This window comes from Grampus griseus (assembly GCF_964374135.1).
Source record: "Grampus griseus genome assembly, chromosome: 21".
Classification (NCBI taxonomy): domain Eukaryota; kingdom Metazoa; phylum Chordata; class Mammalia; order Artiodactyla; family Delphinidae; genus Grampus; species Grampus griseus.
In genome coordinates, this window is record NC_139015.1 from 22,254,829 (window position 1) to 22,274,865 (window position 20,037).

The 20,037-nt window shown below is 35.3% G+C and overlaps 1 protein-coding gene across 2 annotated transcripts in view; it reads left to right on the plus strand.

The window, feature by feature from the left end:
• The window catches only part of TNKS (tankyrase), a gene marked incomplete at its 5' end in the record, with an annotated part of 176,260 nt that overhangs the window by 43,984 nt on the left and 112,239 nt on the right, over nt 1–20,037 (plus strand). The window contains one exon of one of the 2 annotated variants that reach the window (XM_082680365.1): nt 3,375–3,470. The exons of the other annotated variant lie outside the window; for it this stretch is intronic. Within the exon in view, the coding sequence (XP_082536491.1) occupies nt 3,375–3,470 (96 nt within the window). The remainder of the gene's footprint in view (nt 1–3,374; nt 3,471–20,037) is intronic. 2 annotated transcript variants of the gene reach the window in all.

Below are 20,037 nucleotides of genomic sequence, written 5' to 3' on the forward strand. Positions count from 1 at the left end.
GCTCAAGAAGTAGTTTGGTACTTTTTAGTATGTACCCTACAACTTTGATCATGGACTCAACTATTAATTTTGTTTTTGTTAAATCAAGTGTTAGGATAAATAAATCTTTTTTTTCCATTTTGATTAAAAGCATAGGGAAGGAAAAGGGTCTGCTTGAGGCAAATCTTTCTTTTTTAAGATTTTAGATCTTAATGCTTAGACTGTAACTCTAAAGCATTATCAGGGATTTGAGGCCTATTCTAGATACATAGAAATCATTTATCTAGTCAAGGTCCTTCACTTTATAGACCTGGGAACTGGCTTAGTGCTTCTCAACCTTGTCTGTGGTCAGGGACCAGTTTTTTTCCTTCCCCAGTGCATGGCAGGCCAATAACTCTGTAAACAACAATAAAGATGAGGTACTGGAAAAAGTAATTTTAAAATGACACACACAGTTTTAAATGCTTCCTCTTAATTTCTGTGGTTATCTCAATGTCGATGGATTACAGAGCGTTTGAGGACTAGAACAGTCCATGGACCACACTTTGTCTATTACTGCCCACACTTTTTCTATTCCTGCCCAAGGTCGAGGTTGGCAGACTATGACCATGGGCCAAATCCAGCTCACCCCTTGTTTTTTGTATGTCCTGTAAGCTAAGAATTGTTTTTACATTTTAAATGATTTTTAAAATACACAATAATAACAATATTTTCTTATATATGAGAATTATACAGAATTCACATTTTAATAAAGTTTTATTGAAACAGAGTCACACACATGCCTTTAAGTATTGTCTGTGGCTGCTTTTCCTCTGTAATGATGGGGTTGAGGCAAGGCTGAATAGCTGAGACAGAGACCATATGGTCTACAAAGCCTAATGTATTTTCTCTCTGGCCCTTTACAGAAAAAGTTAAGATCTGAAGGTTTGGCTCTAGGACAAAGCAATGAATTAGTAGTTAGTGGTAAAGTTGAGAGTACAAATACATTTTAAAATGTGCTTTAAATATTAGTATCAGCTGATAGGTATTGTCAGGCTCTGTGCTTAGTACTTTTGATGCTATTTTTTGTTCCCATTTAATCTCCCCAGTGCTGCCCTTTTATAAAAAGTTAGGTAAGTTTAGATCCCTTGTGGTCTAGTTATGGATACCTTTATTGCTCCTAAAACTCTTAACTCTACTGAGTTTTGTGGGTTTTTACCCATATCTGGTGAATTAAAATGGTTTGATTATTTTCTAATGTGGATTTTGTTATCAGCATCTGGTTTGGAAAATTCAGCTTCTTCTTCCCTGTTGCTACATAACTCTGCAGTGATGTTTCTGTGTGTTCAGGTCCAATGAATGAGATGCATATGACTCAAAAATGTTTAGAAAACAGATACTTCTAGTGAAAAGATTACTCCTTTCAAAGTCAACTAAAACAAAGCAAAACTGCAACTAAGCTGTAATGGCAGATTTCTGTTGCAAAATAGCAAAGATACAATAGGTAAGGCTGAGACTTTAGGTGACTTTTGGAGGAACAATAAGGCTTTCTATGTTTTGCCTCTACCACGCATTAAGCTGCAAAGTAAAAGCTCCCACCATATTTTCATCAAGGATTGTTAAACTACGTTCTTATACTTCTTGTTTAAAGCAGGTTCTGAAGTTCTCGAAGTATGCGATAAAAAAACTCAGCTTTTCATGGTAGCTGTCATTTCTTTGTTCTCCTACTTTTTGCATGTGATCACTCAGCATCTAAATAAAGATATAGCGATAGCTGTCATCTTTACATTTGATACATGAGCTTGCTTCATGATAAAGACCCTTTACAAGCCAAATCTTCATGTTGGGATTTCTTCCTGGAATAAAAAATATATATATTGTTGTGAAAGCTTATTCGTTATGATGAAAGAATAACTACAGTTTCACATTATGGTACTTGCTATTTTGTGCTACTTTTGTCACTTTATAAACATCTGGAAAAGAATTATGTTCATTGCTTACAGTCAGGAGTGAAAGTCTTAGCAAAATCTCACTGCATCTTTTCAAGCCATGGCTAGTTTTTGTTATCCCAAGTCTGAAAGTATCCAGGATTTAGTGCAAGAGATGCTGATGCACGCTGTCCCAGCAGCTGCGCCCCAATTCTAGATAAGGCTATTCCTTTGTACCTTATAATAAAGCCATCGACTAGACGGCTTATGTATTAAAGGGAGAAGAAGAGCTTTATAAAGCTCTATACTTAGTAATATATGAGGCTTGCCTTCCAAATATTCCTAAAGAATGTATGTACTTTAGCATGGGACTGTTAATGAATGAAAATCTGGGACACATCAACAGTCATTATATATAACATGTCTTTAAGCATTTATTTGAATTTAATATTTCTGCTTTGTTTTAAATTTATGCTATAGAACATTGGTAAATGGTAACAACTCCTGTTCACTCCAGGAGTACACAAAGTGTTAGATTTGAACTGTTAGAATAACTTGTAATTGAACTTTGCTTATTAGACTAGTTTTTAATATATTTATTAGTTTAACCATTGGTTGGGTAGTGTTATAGCAACACCCGCCCTCCCCTCTCCACCATCCCCACACCGCCCCTGTACACACACATACCAGATGTAGTTGAGAAATGTTTTAGATTAATAAATTATATCTGGATTTTACTTAAACAGTGATTCTCTCTTTTGGAAGCCTACACATCTCAAAATTCTACTTTTTACGCAATATAGCATGTGTAATATTCATTCCTCAGCATATATCATAGTGATTGAATTTCTGATTCTAAAAATTTTTGATGGCCAGAATTATTGTGGAAGGCAGTTCCTTTCTGCAGCTCGGCTGCAGGGAACCAGAGTTGCATGCGTTACTGTGTCTGGTAAACTTCTTGGAAGCAAGCCAGTATGTTCTGATGCATTTCCATACATGTAAGCAGTGAGCACTAAAAGGCTTGCACAGTATTACAGCTCTTCCAAGACGAGGAAGCGGTGGGAAATTCAGCAGTGAAAAATTCAGCAGTGAAGCAGCAGCAGCAACAAGCAGCCACAGTGGTAGTAAAGACAGGGCAGGCTCATAGTGAGAGGATTTCACAGCGCGAGGCAGCGAGCATACAGCTCCCCATCCTTCTGCCTGAAGGAGGCAAACCCAAACTGTCTGTTGCAGGATTTTTCTAGTTTCGTGTTTATGATGTTAAGTCATGTGATAATACTGTACCACAAGTTGCCAACTTCGCTTTACTCTAGAGAGGATCCTTTGCTGCAGAGCTTTTTTTTCTTTTTCTTTCTTTCTTTTTTTTTTCTTGAAAGAGAAAAAATTGTGCAATGTATGTTTATGCCTACACCATGCCGAGGCGGCACTTACCAGTAAATAATCTTTGTATCCCTGAGGTAAGATACTGTTTCTGCTTTCCCTGCACAGTGCTGCTGCAGCACGGAGCTGATCCAAACATTCGGAACACTGATGGGAAATCAGCCCTGGACCTGGCGGATCCTTCAGCAAAAGCTGTCCTTACAGGTAAGAAAACAGAGCTGCCCAGTTATTTTATCTACTAGCTATTGGATCTATTTGCTTGCTTTTATAAAATCTTTATGGTCTGAATTTTATTTTATTTTTTACTGATAAAAGCTCAACAAATATATATGCCATTATCTCTACTTTATTATTGATTTGTTATATTAACTGTTTTCGTTAATCGCAATGCTGGCATAAGCATAAGCAATAGGATTGCTTATTATACTTAGAATTTCTGAGAATTACAGCATTAAATGATAACATAATTATTCATGCTTTGGACTTTTTTTTTTTATGGTTTGGATTGTAATTTCCTGTACCTCATCTTCTCAGTTGATTCTTTTGAAGACCTTCACTATTGAGCAAGCAAGGGCATTTGTATTACTTTATAAAAGTAGTTTTGGTCGGAAAGACAACCTGCTGCCTTATTGCTTACATCAATGGTTAAATAAAATATGATGCCGCTCCTCCCTTGCCACTCTGTTTATATTTTTATCATTATCTTCTCCCTTTTACCATGATAGCAAAGTACTTTTTAACTGAGGCAGTGGATTACCTTCTTTCTTCAGATAGTGAAAAAATTTGGCTTAAGTATTGGTTTTATTAAGGCAAATGTCAGGAACCAACAAAGGAAATGCTGGAATAGAAAGGCTCTCTCAATAACAACATAGGAAATAATGCTATAAGTGATGTGATATTGAGCAACCGTTTTCACTGATCTTCATTCGCAGAATGCTGCATTGGATCTATTTTTGTTTTTATTCTCAGCATCTGAGTTCTGCTGCCTTTGCCTTCTTTTACTTAACTGACATTTATAATTTGGAGCCTCTGTCACTGCAGTACTCACAGTATTGTTTTAGGTTGTATGAAAGTAAATGACTTTTAGCTTCCTTTTAAATTTGTCCAGGTTTGAAGAAAATAAATCTTTTATTCACTTTTGAGTCCATTTTTAACAAAGATTCTGAGGTGAATGGAAAATATTTATATACAGAAAGCTTTGAAAATATGTGGAATTTTGCTTAATTACTCTGCATGGAAAGACAACTTCCCTCAGTGTTAAAATTAACATAATCTCTGCTAAATCAGAGTAATCTGATTTATCTAAATTAATAAGAGTTTAGGTGATTTGGTTGCTGAATCATGATAACATACACTAGAGGAATAAAGCTATTTTAAACCAGTGTAGATAAGAAGAAATTTAAATATAATTATAAAGTTTTAAATAATGAAATTAAAGTCTGTAGCCTCAGGGCTGCTGTTTAGGTTCTGCAGCCTTTCAGTCTCTTCCTTTAGCAAAGCCCCGGGCAATGATTGCAGCTTTGGAGTGGTCTCTGACCAAAGGAGAAAATTCATAGTACTAGAGGGATATTATAAATGCTGACCAAGACTGTCTCTGTATCTGTGTCCTCTATCTGACCTTTCCTTCTCTTCAATCCTCAACACCTGCCTTGTCCGTTTGTTAGATTTGTCCATTTGTTCATTTAATGCAGCACTGCTTTAGATCCACTTTCACTTTTTTTAAAGACAGAGTTTGAATATAAGTTATGAACAGCAAGAAGCTATCTTCTAAGTGGAAGTGAATTTCAGGGGAGGTTATACTGGCTGTTAGTTTGGGAAAGAAATTTGGCAGAAAAACTCATAGAGACCAAATCTTCCTGGAGGACAGATACCATGTCTGTTAAACTTCCCCGGAAAAGCACCTAGCACTGTATTTGGGTTAGATAGGAAGATATTAAATTCTTCTTGGCCATAATACTGAGCTCATTAATTGTTTTTTTCACAAATATGCTCTCTTGGAAATGACATATAACTTTTCAGATATGATTTAAAAGAAAAACATTCTAGTGGAAAATATAAGCTAATGATATTTACACACTCGTGTTATATAATGCAGTGAAATATATTCCAAAATGTTTTTCTGCCCATGCAGGTTCTCTTCTAAGCAGTTCTTTCCGATGGAAAGAATTCCATTCTGACGGAATTATGGTGGAAGTATTATTTCCAAAGTTAAATTTAAAAGATTGAGCAGTGATAAAAAGAGAATCTTTTGAAAGTCTTAATTTAGAGTTATTAGAGATTATTCTAGATGATGTGTCATTATTTTTATGCCAGATGTAGTTGTAGTACCATTACTTAACCTTGAGGATGAAGTTTCTGTTCTTTATTTTTTTCGTCTTTGGGAATTTAATTGCCAAAGATGACTTCCAAAATTTTTTATGTTACTGCTTTTGTGCATTGGCTAAAATTATGTATAGATATATGTATATTCCTTAAAGGAAATTAACAAAGTGAAAATCTCTCTTACCGAATATTTTAAAATAAATAAATGACTAATACCCTCTTCCGCATAAAGAATGCGTGAGGTTTTACAGAGCTGTATAAAACAACAACATACCCTTAGTCTTACAGCTAAGGGAGCCCAGCATATAGCCATCTGCTTTGAATAGTGCACTTAGGTATTTTAAAGAGAATAATCAATTGGAAAGACTCATTAAACTCTTTGTTGAATTATTAAGTGAATGATTTGCTTAGAAGAGATCTTGAGGGTTTTTTGTTTGGTTTTGGTTAATGACTGAAATTCTGGGCAGTCAACTGAAGGACTTGGAGGTGGTTTTGTTTGTTTATTTTTTGTTTTTTAGGAAACAAGGATAGGAAAAGCCTAAACAAGCCTTGTAAATTTCATTGAAGAGCAGTTTCGGTGTGTTATGATTATGGATTTTTAAAAAATTACTTATTTTGACCTTTTTTTCTAGGTATAAAAAATACATTCATTTAGAAATTAGGGAAAATAGGAAAAGTACAAAAAAGAAAAAATTACTCATTATTCTACCACCTACAGAGAACATTCTGGTATATTTTATCTATAACCTTTTTTTCTTAGTATACACACCCCACATTCTTCTTTCTCTTTAATCAAATCAGCCTTATACATTACATATTGCTTAATAACCTTTTTTTTTAATTTAGTTATATGAATATTCCCAGAAGGTGCTAAGTATTCTTCTGCAACATGAATTTATAAATTTCATGGTATCCTTCTATGGATATATTTTAGTTTTTTGAACTAATCCTCTAGTATTTACCATTTAGGTACAGTGTTTTCATCCTTTATTCTTCCTTGTGAATTTAGAGTTATTTTATCAATTCCATTGGAATTATGCTTCTTTACCATATTCAGACTTAGCATCCACACACATGTATCTATCTATTCCTGAATGAAGTATGTGAGGATTTGGTGAATGAGGAGCTTCCTTTTTAAAGGGCTGCGCTGCATGTGGTATTACTTTGCCAGAGCTACATGTAAATTAAAGGTGGTCGACAAAGGGAGTGTTCATTGAAGAGGATAAGGATGTAGGAGTATTTGTTAATCATGTAAAGGGGATTCTGTGGGGTGCAGTGGGAAGTTGGGTCATAAGAAGAGGTGACAGCAGATTGAGGCTGAGAGTTTGGGAAAGGATAGATGGCCAAAGGAGAGTTATCGTTGGCAGAACCGAGGATGACAGGGATGTAAAGTGAGTGAGTTTAGATGGTCACGAGGTTGCCAAGGTAATTCATCCCAGCAGTTTCCTAGTAGATTTAGGGATAGAGGAATAAGGGACAGGGATATACTTGCGCCAGGGTTTCTCAAGAATAAACTTTTGTCTGGATTCATTGCACTTCTGAGGAAATGCTAATCTGTGATTGATGGGCTGGCTCCCTTTCTAGAAGGAATCAGCTGTGGCTCAGGCTAGAGGCAATGTTGAGGGGTCTGGTATGTGCTTGCTGAGCCTGGTGTGTTAAATCAGCAAGATATCTCTGGAATCCTATCTCTTTTTTGTTGTTGTTGTTCTTCTTTACTGCTTCCTACTGCTTTTCAGATAAAACGAAAACCTTCAGCATGATCAGCGAAGACTTAAATGATCTGGACCCTGCCTCGGTAGGTTTGACTGCTAGGTTTTGCTTAAGCCAAAATTTAGGGTTCCTTTCTTCTTCTCACGTTTCGAAAGCAACGTATCAGTAATTCAGGTCTACCATACTTTCAAATCCCCAGTCCAACCATTTCTTACCAGCTTCACTGCTCTAGCCCTTGTACACGCCTTTCGTCTTTCTTTCATGACAGCGGTAGCTTCATAATGGGTCTCTCTGCCTCCACTATAGCTGGAGTGGTCTTTCTAAAGCATAAATCAGTGCTGTGATTAGAAAATTCATTAATATATTCTCATTACCCCTGAATAAAATCCAGACTTTAACCCTAGCCGACCATGATCGGGCCCCTGCCTTGCATATCTCTGATCTTGTCCTGTACTGTGTTCTCCCGTGAGCTCTTTGCTTCAGCTACAGCTGTATGCTTGCTGCTCCTCACACAGATGAAGCCCCTTTCTGTGTCTGGACCAACACGTGCTCTTTACTAAAACTGGGACAGTGCCCCAGAACTTCACATGGGGCATCAGTCAAATCTCCACTCAAATGTTTACTCCTCAGAGAAGCCCTCTTGTTCTCAATCCCATTAGCTTACTTCATTTTCCTTATGGATTGATTTATTACTTTATTTTCTTTATGGATATATGAAATTGCATTAGTTTGTTGTTGTTAATTTTTTGCCCCAATAGAATGCAAGCTTCACAAGGATTTGGGCTTTTGTCTCTCTTGCTCGCTTCCTTGTGCCCAGAACTTGGATGAGTCCATGAAACAGTTGAATAAATAAGGACATCTAGGCTCTGATTACTGGTCACTGAGGGCAGCATATTTTCCAGGTCCTACAAGTACTCAATAGCTATTAATTGTTTCACTCTCATGCTATATTGTAAGAGTCTTATTAAATTTTCTGCTTCTTAACAATGGTTTTGAATTGCTTATAGTCATGTATACCTCTTAAAACACAGTGCATTAAAGTTTTTCTTTTTTTTAATTAGTGTGATGGGTAAGGTATCTATTGAGCCTTTTTTCAACAGATTTCTTGGTTAGTTCCTTTGCTTGAAAATATTCCAATTCTGGAAAGATCAAACTTCCTGCAGCTGTCACATCAGACTTCCAGATGTCACATCAGACTTCAAACCAAGGCCTAATTTTTACTCTTCTTTTGGTTATTGTTCTGTTAATGGGCTGTTTTGCACATCAGCTGTACTAGAGTGGAGCATATTGCCTTTCATGTGTAGTACATTTTTACTATCAGCCTCCATGACTGAAGACAGATTTCTCATGTCCTTAATTTGAACTTAAGTAATTATTTTTATCAGTTATTAGGAAGTCTGATAGTACAGTGTACCTCCTAGAAAACAAACCATGAAAGGCAATCCCTTACTTTTAAAGAAAAGCTATATGTTTATCCACTTCAGTTTTATTAGGTGAAAATTATTATTTAACATGAATTCCTGATTTAAAAAAAAATTCCCTTTAGTATTAGAGCAAGAAAGTTAAAAATTGTCATTGAAATAAAACAGTGTGAATACTCATTTTAAAGATGTGTTGAAAATGTTAATCCCTTAACTAATTGTTAAGAAAATTTTATTAATGGTTTGATCTGTCTATAATTTTGGACATGAGCAGGAAAATTAAGATTTTGTTATTAAAAGTGATTGAAATACTTTTTTGAAACCTTAAAAATATGAAAAGGACTTAGGAGAGGAATATAAAAGTAGTACCTTTTTAAAATGACCATATCTGACATAGGTCACCATGATTTAAATTTTAAAGTGTTATTTGCATCTGAACAAACAGGTCAAAGGTTAACCTGAAGCTAGTTCATTTCTTCTTTTTAGCACCTGTTCAATTCATTTAGTAGTTTTTATTGAATTGTCTTTTAGGTTACTTGCAGCAAGGCAAAGTTTTTTTTAGAAGTTAGCTTTATGTAAAATACAGTAATAATAATAGCAGCTGACAACTCCTGAATGCTTCTGTAAGCCAAGACCTGTTCTAAGGGCATTGAATCCTCATAACGCTAGGAGATAGATATTATCACTGTACCTTTTGTTACACCAGAAGTTAGGTTACTTTTACAAGTTCACAGTCCTTAAGGGAAATTTTTGGGATCTGAACTCAAGCAGTTTGGCTCTAGAGTTCAGCATTCTTATATATGCAGAATCAAATTTTTTAACCCACTCATTCATTTAGAAGGATGTGGTATAAAACACGTTTGAAAAATTGGACTGACCCATAAATTCAGGGTTTAAATTCAATCCATTAATATAATGTTTCTCTGCTTTCTTAGCTTAAAGATTGTTCTTTTCAAAAAGAAGAAAATTTACCTGATTAATATTACCTGCAAGATTTATCATTGTATTATTATAAGAAAATGACTTACTTGGATAATAAATTGATTTATCCAGCTTTATAAATTATGTTCTTAAGTCTTTGCTCTCTAGGCAGCAGGCTTGAAAAACATTCATTTGAAATATTGAGAAAACAGTATTTAGAAGTGTCGTGTTGACTTAAAAAAATGCATAATGTGAGAGTTGCGGGTTAAGGGGCAAAATGAGGCCTACAGCCTGGGAGATAACTCTGAGAGATAGCTCTCAGATGACTCTGAGAAACTGCTCCAAGGAAATGAGGGGAGGAGCCAGGATATATAAGAGTTTTGCAACAAAAGGATGGGTAGTCAAAAGATTATCTTCAATTAAAGAAAACCAGATATCTCAAGTTAAGGAATTTAGCGGTTTTCTATGTATGGGAAGATGCAAGAGTCTGGGCTCACTGAAATCATTCCTTTGATATGCACCTCAGCTTTCTGGGGCCAGTATCCTGTATTTTCACAAACCGAGTTTCCTCAGGGCTCACCGCAGGGAGTGGCTGCAGTCTGATGGCTGCTAGATGGCAGGTATTCTTTTCAGCTCTGAGTTTCCTCAGGGCTCACCGGCTCATGTTGGAGGGTTGCAATCCTTGATGACTGTGACATCCTTTGTTTATTGATATGGCAAGAAGTATTCCACTTATAAATATTCCATTCCATTTATAAATATTCCATTTATCAGAAGCTATAAGGAAAGATATAATAATCAAAATGTTTGAACTATTCAATTCATAATGAATAAGAGGCAGCTCAAATAGTTTTAAGTGTGTACACCTTAAATGAGTTACAGATAGTTAGACATAAATATATGGAATGGGAGAGAATAGAAATTTTCTGTTTAGATAACCCAGAATTCTAGTATTTCACCCTCTTCCCATCAACCTTTTGTGTAATTAAAGCCAGCAGGCCTACTTTAATGATCATTAAAACCAGCATGATCATTTAACTCATCAAAAATGACATATTTGTGAAGCATAATATCTTGTTAGTGTGCACTCTGAGAGCAACTGTCATTTTCCCTAGTAAACTGTAGCAACCTTATAGCATTTTCATTGCAATTTATATTAGAGCTTCAACTACAGCCAAATTACTGTTTTAAATGGTTCTTTACAATTTTCTTATAATAATTCCTGTTAACATTTGCTTTCTTAAGTAGAACCTGCGACATTAGAATTCATTAATGCTTTAGTATTGTAAGGGTTAATGAAATTTTCATTAAACTTTAATTTTGACATAATTGTGGGTTCACATGCAGTTGTAAGAAATAATACAGGGAGGTTCCCAGTACCCTCTTTATTATTTTCCCTTCGTGGTAACATCTTGCAAAACTGTAGTATGGTATCACAACCAGAATATTGACATTGATGCACTCAAGATACAAAACATTTCCATCACCAGAAATACCGATTCTGTAGTTTTCCCTACTTGTAATGTCTTTATTTTGGTATTAAGGTAATGCTGGCTTCATAGAATGAATTAGGAAGTGTTCCATCTGCTTTTATTTTCTGGATGAGATTGTTTTCTAGAAGAAATTATTTCGTTTATAAATGTTTGGTAGAATTTACCAGTGAAACCATCTGGGCCTGGTACTTTCTTTTTTGGAAGATTATTATTCATTCAATATCTCTAATAGGTACAGGGCTAATTAGGTTATATATTTTTTCCTTGTGTGAGTTTTGGTAGCTTATGTCTTTCAAGGAATTTGATCTAAGCTGTCAGATTTCTGTGTGTAGAGTTGTTTGTTTTCTTTTGTTAGATACCTTTTAATGTCTGCAGAATCTGTAGTGATAGCCTCTGTTGCATTCCTGATAACTGGTAATTTGTGTTTTCTCTTCTGTGTTACTAGTGTTTCCTAGAAGTTTGTCAGTTTTATTGACCCTTTTCAAAGAACCAAGTCATTGTTTTATTGATTTTTTTTTCAGTTATGTTGATTTCTGTTCTTATGTTTATTATTTCCTTCTGCTTACTTTGGGCTTATTTCACTCTTTTTCTTGGAGTGATAGTTTAGAAAATTGATTTGAGACTTTTCCTCTTTTCTGATATATGCATTTAGTGCTATAAATTTCCCTCTAAGTATGACTTTGGCTGTATTCCACAAATTTTGATACATTCTATTTTTATTTTCATTCAGTTCAATATATTCTTTTTTAATTCTCGAGACTTTCTCTTTAACCCACGGTTAAATACTTTCTCTTTAACCCATGGTTAAATATTTAGTAGATGTATGTTGTTTAGAATCTAAGTGTTTGGAGGTTTTTCTATTACCTTTTTGATATACCTTCTAGTTTGATTTGATTGTGGTTAGACAACACTTGTTATGTTTTCAGTTCTTTTCATTAAAAAATTTTTGTTTTATGGCCCAGAATGTGGTCTATGTTGGTATATGTTAAATGGGCATGTAAAAAGAATGTGTTTGGGCTGTTGTTGGATGGAGCGTTCTATAAATGTCTCTTCCATCCTGTTCGTTGATGGTGTTATTGAGTTCTTCTCTATCCTTGCTGATCTTTTCCCCACATGGCCTTGACTGACATCAAAGGAGGAGAAGAGGGGTGACTTCATTACCATTGGGCTGTAGGGAAAGTTTGTGGCAGTCTGTGGTCTCCACCAACACTGTGGTGAGGAGGGGCTAATTGTTACCTGGCAGAGATAAAGTCTTGTTTCCTAGTGAGCTTGCAAATTTAGACTCATCACAGGCCTTTGCTTCATGAGTAGGGGTAGAGCCAGTTTTTTTGTTTTTGTTTTTCTGGGTTGTTTTTGTTTTTTGTAGTGTTTGACTGGAAGAGGCAGTTATTGTCTAAAGGTTTTCTGTCATGCCAGACTTTCCCTTTCCTGGCCCTTTGGCTTGAGAGAACAGGCTTTTGTTTGTCTGCACCTATTGGCATTTTCTGAGTTGTCAGCTTCTTCAGCTCTTAAGTCTGTATATATGGGGCAAAAAGGACTTGAGAACTCACCACCATGAGTCATTCCTTGGGTACCAAGGTCCTTAACTGGTCTGCCTTCTTCTGTCCACCACTGAGAGTCTTCTTATATATATTTTACATACGATGTCTAGGTTTTTTTAGGTGTACTTAGTGGGAAGAGTACAGAAAAGTACATCTACTCCAGTTTCCTAGAAGTAGAAGTCTTGAAACTACTTTTGATCAGTTATGACTATTTGGAATCAGTCATTTCTCATATGTATACTCTGAGGATTTAAGCATTGAGTGTAACTACATGAACAATAGGAATTTCGGGGGCATGCTTATTTTTCTAAATCTACCTGCTGATCAGAAACCTATATTTAAGCAACTGTGAGTTATGAGGGGTATGATTGGACTCTCAGTACTATTCACATAGTGCTGCAGAGAACTTAATTGTTTAATGCATTAGCTTTTTATAGGTGAATAAAAAGCAAAATTATGATTTTAGCATTTACAGCTGAAATAATTGTGACTAAAAGTAAAAGTTATCAACAGCTTGCTGCTTTATCAGTTGGTAACTGGTAGATAAGCCCATAGTCCCCTCCTTCATGGTCTTCTTTCTGTGCTGTTCATTATTTCCATTTACTCTGGCTCAGCCCTAAGGTTGGAATAGCCCAGTAGCCAGTATTTTCCTAGTTTATCTAACGTAGGAGAATTATTTTTCTGAAAATTTAAAAAGTCATTGAAACACATGGCATGAGGCTTTATTATTTAAAAAATGAGGTGTCCCTGAATAGTGGAGTAAAGGGAGTAATTGGTAATTATTTAGGATTAAAGAGGCTTTGTAATTAAAGTAACTAACTTAGTGTTGGAGAGTTTACTGATGGAATTTTTGCAGAATACCATCTTTTCCTGCTGTACTCCAGCTTTGTCAGTGTCCCTGCCTTACCTTACTCATTCATAAGGCTGAGGAAACTGGAGCAGGGTGTGATGGTGCAAAAAAATATAGGTTGACCTAAAACCAAAACCTTCTTTGAACAGATACCCACTTTTGTGCCTGGTGTTTTCTAGCAGAACTTGCCTTACACCTACATTTTCCTACCTTCCAGTGTGCTGTTTAAGCAGATATCAATGAGGAACATGTGCTAACTGGTAGGAAGAAGCGAATGAGCTGTGTATACACATTTGCTTAGGGAGCAGTTTCTCAAAGCTTTGGACTAGGATGGTTGTTGGTGACCTAGGAGGCACTGTGCTCTTTCTAACCCTTTACCCACTTTACGGAGGAAAAGCTATCACTAGCAGCAGGTTCGTGGCCGTACTGCAAGACTGCAACACTGGCTATATAGCACAGTTACACGAATTTTTGGAATCAAGAATATCTGCATTGGAATGTCACTTCTGCTGCCTACCAGTTGTGTAGACTGGAAAGTTACTTTGCGTTTCGAAGCCGCAGTTTCCCAGTTTGCCAAATTCCATGAGGAATTTCCTTTAGCAGTAGGTTATTAAGACCAGATGAGCCATAGATCTGCATCAGTATGATTAGGAGGGTGTGGTAGAATTCTGCTCCTCTAAGAGGTGTTGATTCCCTTGTCTCCCTCTTCTCCCACTGCCCATCCCCAAGTCTTCACATGTCTAATTTAGCTTGATGAAGAAAAGAGGGCATAGTTATTCTGTTTGGTGGAACAGAAGATGTTTGTTGTGTTTCTAATTCAGGAAAATGAATTAGACATACATTCATTAAATATATTAATATAAGGAAAGATGGGAAGTAAGGAAACTGCCCTGGAGCAAATTGTGGTAATTCAGGCCTGAGGATGAAGCGAAAGTAGAATGAAGGAGAAAGAAGTAGAAGGAAGAAAAAGGGGTGGGTCCAAAATACATGAAAAGCACAGATCTAGCATAATAACAGTATATGTGTACTTAACTTTTAAATTTATTTAGGATATTTGCAATAGACTAGCTGATAGTTCAAATAGTTTTGAGTATGTTTAGAAAGAGCTTCTTATATTTCATTGAAAAAATAGATGCCATCAAATAAGAAGTTAGTGCTATGACCAGTTCCACCAGCCTAGCTGCATCTGTACTCAGATACTCTGCATTCCTTCTCACTACAATGAAAGAAGCATACTGCTTCTGGCTAAGGTCAGCCCTCTTCTGAGTTTGCTCTGGATCCTATCCCATCTCACTTACTCAAGGACCTGCAATTATGTTCTCCCTGTTGGCTTATACCATTTGCATATAGACAGATTCTAATAGCTCCCACTTTAAAAAATAAAGTAAAACAAAATTGTTTTCTCTTGATCGCTGCATCACTCTCTAGGCACCCATTTTTCTGCTTTCCCTGCAGAGCATAAAGAGTTTGCTCATGGGTTCTGTCTGTTTTCTTACTTCTTATTCTAAACTAAATTTACCTGGTCCACTTTTTGTTCCTAACCACTGTACTGAAATATTTTCTTTTTTCTCCCCAAGTTTATCAGTAAATTCCATCATCTATATATATTCCTCCCACACACACAGTGGTCACTTCCTTGTGCAGCCTCTCAGCAGGATTCAGTATAATTTCCTTTTTGACATAGTCTCCTTGTGCCTTCCAGGATACCATAATACTATTATTTTTCTCCTCCATGAAGCAGTATATACATACTCATGAGCTTTTCTAAATTTCCATACAGTTATATGAGGCCATTATTAATTTGATCTTTTAACAAAAACGGCTTTTGATTCTGTTGATTCTTATGAGGCTATTATTGTGTTAGATGTTTTTGCTGAGTATTAGAAACCTCCTATCTATCAATGTGTTGATTTCAGATGTTTCATTTTAACACTTAGCTAGTTCATAAAGCAGTTTCCATAACATTATTAAACACCTATAATTTTTATATAGCAAGAATCCTCTTGTGCTTCTGAAGGGTGTCAAAAGGGATATTCCACGGCTGACCTCTGTCCCCACCCCCAGCCATGACATTGTCACAGTCAAGAGCCATTTTAGGGTGTTTTAGGGTGTTTTAGATTGAGAACCATCCAAGACTGAGAACACTCCTGCTCCAGTGTGATATGATTTTGGAGGGTGTATTTTCACTTATTTGCTTAGGGGTCATAAAATAGACTGATGAGAAAGAAGCCATTGGTAATTATTTTATGGTAAAGCCATATTTTATGGATAAATAAATTAAAAGATAAATCTGTCTTCTGCTTTAAAATATCTCTCATATATTCCAATCTACAAAATTTTAAGTTTTATATTGGTAAGCTTGTTCTTATTTAATTTTTTTCCTTTTTCTGTTTTTGATTTTTCATCTTCTTCAGTTTCAAAAGACTTTTCCAAAATAGTACTAAAACAAAATCTAGCATTGTTGGTTGTGTGTTTTTTTTTTTTTTTAAGAAAAAGGTGACAAGTTTTTAAGAATTTTCAACATGAATCTAACTGTAGAATTCAGATGTAGTTATTATAAAAGGGCATCTGAAATGGCAATGATGCATGCTTCAATGGTTGACTCATTTTATAAATCTTATGGAAAAGGGGAGATCAGCATTGGCTTGTATGTTCAAAAGTAATCAAATTCTACATTAAAATCTTTGAAAAGGCTTTGACTAGATCATTAGTGACAGTTTTATGTGTTATTATTGTTTATATCCTGAGAGAACTTAGTGATATTAATAGTTGAAACTTGTAATTAGACCTTTGGTAAGTAGAAAGATGACAGATTTCATACTAAAATAACAATGAAATTTTTACAGTTTATACTGTTTAATGCAAATTCAACTCCCATTTTTTGCCTCAAAGTTGCATTCTAAAGCATTGAGCAAACAGAAACTAATGAACCACCTGCATTTCAAATAAATAACCACACTAAAGGAAATAAAGAAGAACTAGTCTAAGTAACTTTTGAGCGCAGTTCTTTGACTTTATACCTTCAGTCTAGAATGGGGTAAAAAGGGCAATTTCAAACAAACCCTCACTTCCTTCTATTAAGTTGTTTTGCAATAATATGGTATAGTAATTCTGAACCTATTTTAGGTGTATTGTAAGATTGAGTAAATGTGTTGGGAGTAAATGAGTTAAGAGTTATTTAAAAAAAAAATAACTGATTTCAGGACTAGATTGGGGAAGATATTAGATGAGCCTGGAATATCTTATTATGCTAGAAAGTAAGGAAGTGCTCAAAAAAATAACGGGGGCATTTCTAAAGGACATAGGGGCTTGTCAAAAGGACATCTTAAAGGGGCTCCCACTGAGCAAATCTAGGACAGTTTGACCATCAAAATAAATAATGAGAGCAATGGATTATAACCCATTAGATAAAACAGGAATAGATATGTTCATACAGTGATAATAAATGAGTGAGTGGGGAGCGTTCTTTCTCACTGTTGGAATGCGCATTGATAAATGTGGAGGAACTGTTGAAATTGGAAAATCACCATTTGCAACCATCACAGTAGACTGGCTAAGACAAGAATCCTTAGTGGATGCTAAATCTCAAGGACCAGATCCGATGAGGAGCAGGATGTTTGCGTGGTTCTGAGTGTGGCTGTCGATAGATGGATTATTACTTGGGGAAAACAGTAACTGTACAGTGGAGAAATCTGATAATACCCTTACTGGGGAAGCAAAATTAATATAATCAGTGAGAGTCAGATAAACCTTGCATGCTGTCAGATGTAATACCTGAGAAGGACACAACATCTCTCATGTTGTATTCTAGCCAGGGATGCATAACTAAATCTCACCGGGAGACATTAGACAAACACAAATTTAGGTGCATTCTACAAAATAATTGGCCTGTATTTTTCAAAAATGTCAGTGTCATGAAAGACAAAGGCTGAGGAATTATTTCAAATTAAAAGAGATTAAAGAGACATGACAACTAAATGCAAAATACATGATCCTGGACTGGAGGGGGAAAATGCTATAAAGGATATTATTGGAACAATAACAGAATTGGAATATGTACACTCTATTAGATAAAAGTATTGTACTAATGTTAAATTTCCTGAATTTACTTACTATACAGTGCTTACGTAAGAAAATATCCACGTTTTTAGGAAATAAACACTGAAGTAATAAAAGGCAAAGAGACATGATGTATTGCAACCTTCTGAAATGGTTTAGAAAATTATTTATTGCTTCTACATACATACATAGAGATATAGAGGGGAAAGAGAGAGGATATAAAGAACATGGACAAAATATTAAAAATTGGTAAGTCTGGGCAAAGAGTATATAGGAATTCTCTGTACCCATTTTGCAGTTTTTCCCTGTGTTGGAAATTATTTCAAATGAAAAGATTTTAAAAATTATCACTCTGGGCAAAAAAAAATTTGACAGTTTGGTTAATAAATTATATGGTCACCCTGTACTATTTTTTTCTACTTTTCATCCTCATATAGTCTCATTTTTTGAATTACTAATGCTAAATTACTAATTACTAAAGCTCAATCTTTTTGTTTTCTTTACATTTTACATTTTTTTTTTTTTTTTAAATCTTTTGGCTGCACTGCGCGGCATGTGGGATCTTAGTTACCCAACCGGGGATCAAACCCGCACCCCCTGCATTGGAAGGTGGATTCTTAACCACTGGGCCACCAGGGAAGTCCCCTCTTTACATTTTACTTCTAGCTACATTGGTGTCCTTTTCTGTTTATTACTGCATCAAAATTAAATGCTTGTTTCTTTTCTGTGGATAAAGTTTCCTTGTTTTAGATCAGAACACCATCTTATGGGCATTGTTAGAATTGTTAACTTTCCTTGTTTTCTGTCTTGTTCTGAAGGAAACTCTTGGGCATTAAATTTGTTGAGATTGTTTTGAAACAAATATCCGTACCCTTTTGTCTTTCTCCTCCCCCCCCCCCCCCCCGCAAGACCACAATAGACTCAATGTTCCTGTTTGGGTGAGAGTATATTCACTCTGGTTCTTTGAGGATACATGACCTTAGTGGGCACAAGGTGGGTACTAACTATTTCCTAGGAAGCTTTTTAATCAGATTAGCCTTCTTGTGCTTCTGACTGTGATAGGTAGGTGAACAGTATTTTCTTTTCTCAGGGAAAGGGTCAGGTTTACTTAGAGTGTCAATAACTTAGAGTATCTTAAAATTATGTGTTTGATAATCAGCCTCTGACAGTTTTAGAATTGCTAGATTTCTTTTGATGTGGACATTGAAAGTCATTTGAATTGATAGCCTGACAGGGCATGGAGAGAAATACAGTGAATTATGTGCTCAAGTGTTTCTGAATGAAAGGGGGAAATATAATCAGAAATAATAATGAGTACTGTTTTTTATATGTGGGAATTTCTTTTAAAAGAAGTAGTTATTAGGAGATTAATTAGACAGTACTAGATAAGGAATGCTTTACAAATAGGCTGTCCTTTGATTTGTGGATTATCAGAACTCCTCATCTCCAGTTTGTATCTCTTTTCTTTCTGAGATGGAGTAACATTCTGTGTATGAGTTTTTATTTATGTCCTCTCCCTCATGTTTTTTTCTTTGTGGGGAAAAATTCATTGCTCCTTATAATTCTAGTTATATGTATTTGGCTTCAGTGTTTGGAAATAGGGCCCAGGTGAGTGAAGAAGAATCTTTTTTCTCTATTGATGTTCTAATCTTCCCATATGTTGTTTTCCATTATTCTATTATCCTCCATTGCACTGAAATGAATGCAAAATGAATGATATATTGCTTATGACAAGACATAAAAATGACTCTTGTTTTTAAGAAGTTATTAGAATGCCAGTGGCAATAACAGACATGGGAGAGTATCCTATTCTCCAGAAGAGCGACGGATTTTGTGAACTTGTTTGCAGAATAAGTCTTCTTTCATTTTTAAAACCTAATAAGGAAAAATAAAATAACTGCTTGCCTATACTCTTTGTAAAACAGAAAGAAAAACCTACCAAATGGTAATATTAATGATGGTTTATAGAAGAAAAGGCTAGCCAAGAATGTAGAAGGAAAAGAAATTCGATTAAGAATGGAAGCAATATTTAAATGCTTTATGCTTAGTACCATCATACCAGAAGTTTATGATTTTACTCATTTCTTTCTCTTAAGGGTATATTTTTATACATACTCTTCTTGATATTTTAATTCTTAACCAGAGAACATTTGACACTTAAAGGACTAGGACTTCATAGAAAGTTCTTGGATCCTTTTATATTTCCCTACGTTTACCTTAATCATGGCTCTCAGTGTCAATGTTACTTACTGTCTCCATTATTTAAAGTATACTTTGGGCCAAATATCATGCTTAAATGTTGTGGGTAGTACTTTGAATTATTGCGGGTTTTGGACCTAAAGATCTTCTAATCTCCTGGAGAAGAAAATAGCCATGATCATACAGACACACACATACATTTTACATGATTACTTTTTTTTTTAAGAACAGAAGAATAATGTTACTGAATGATAG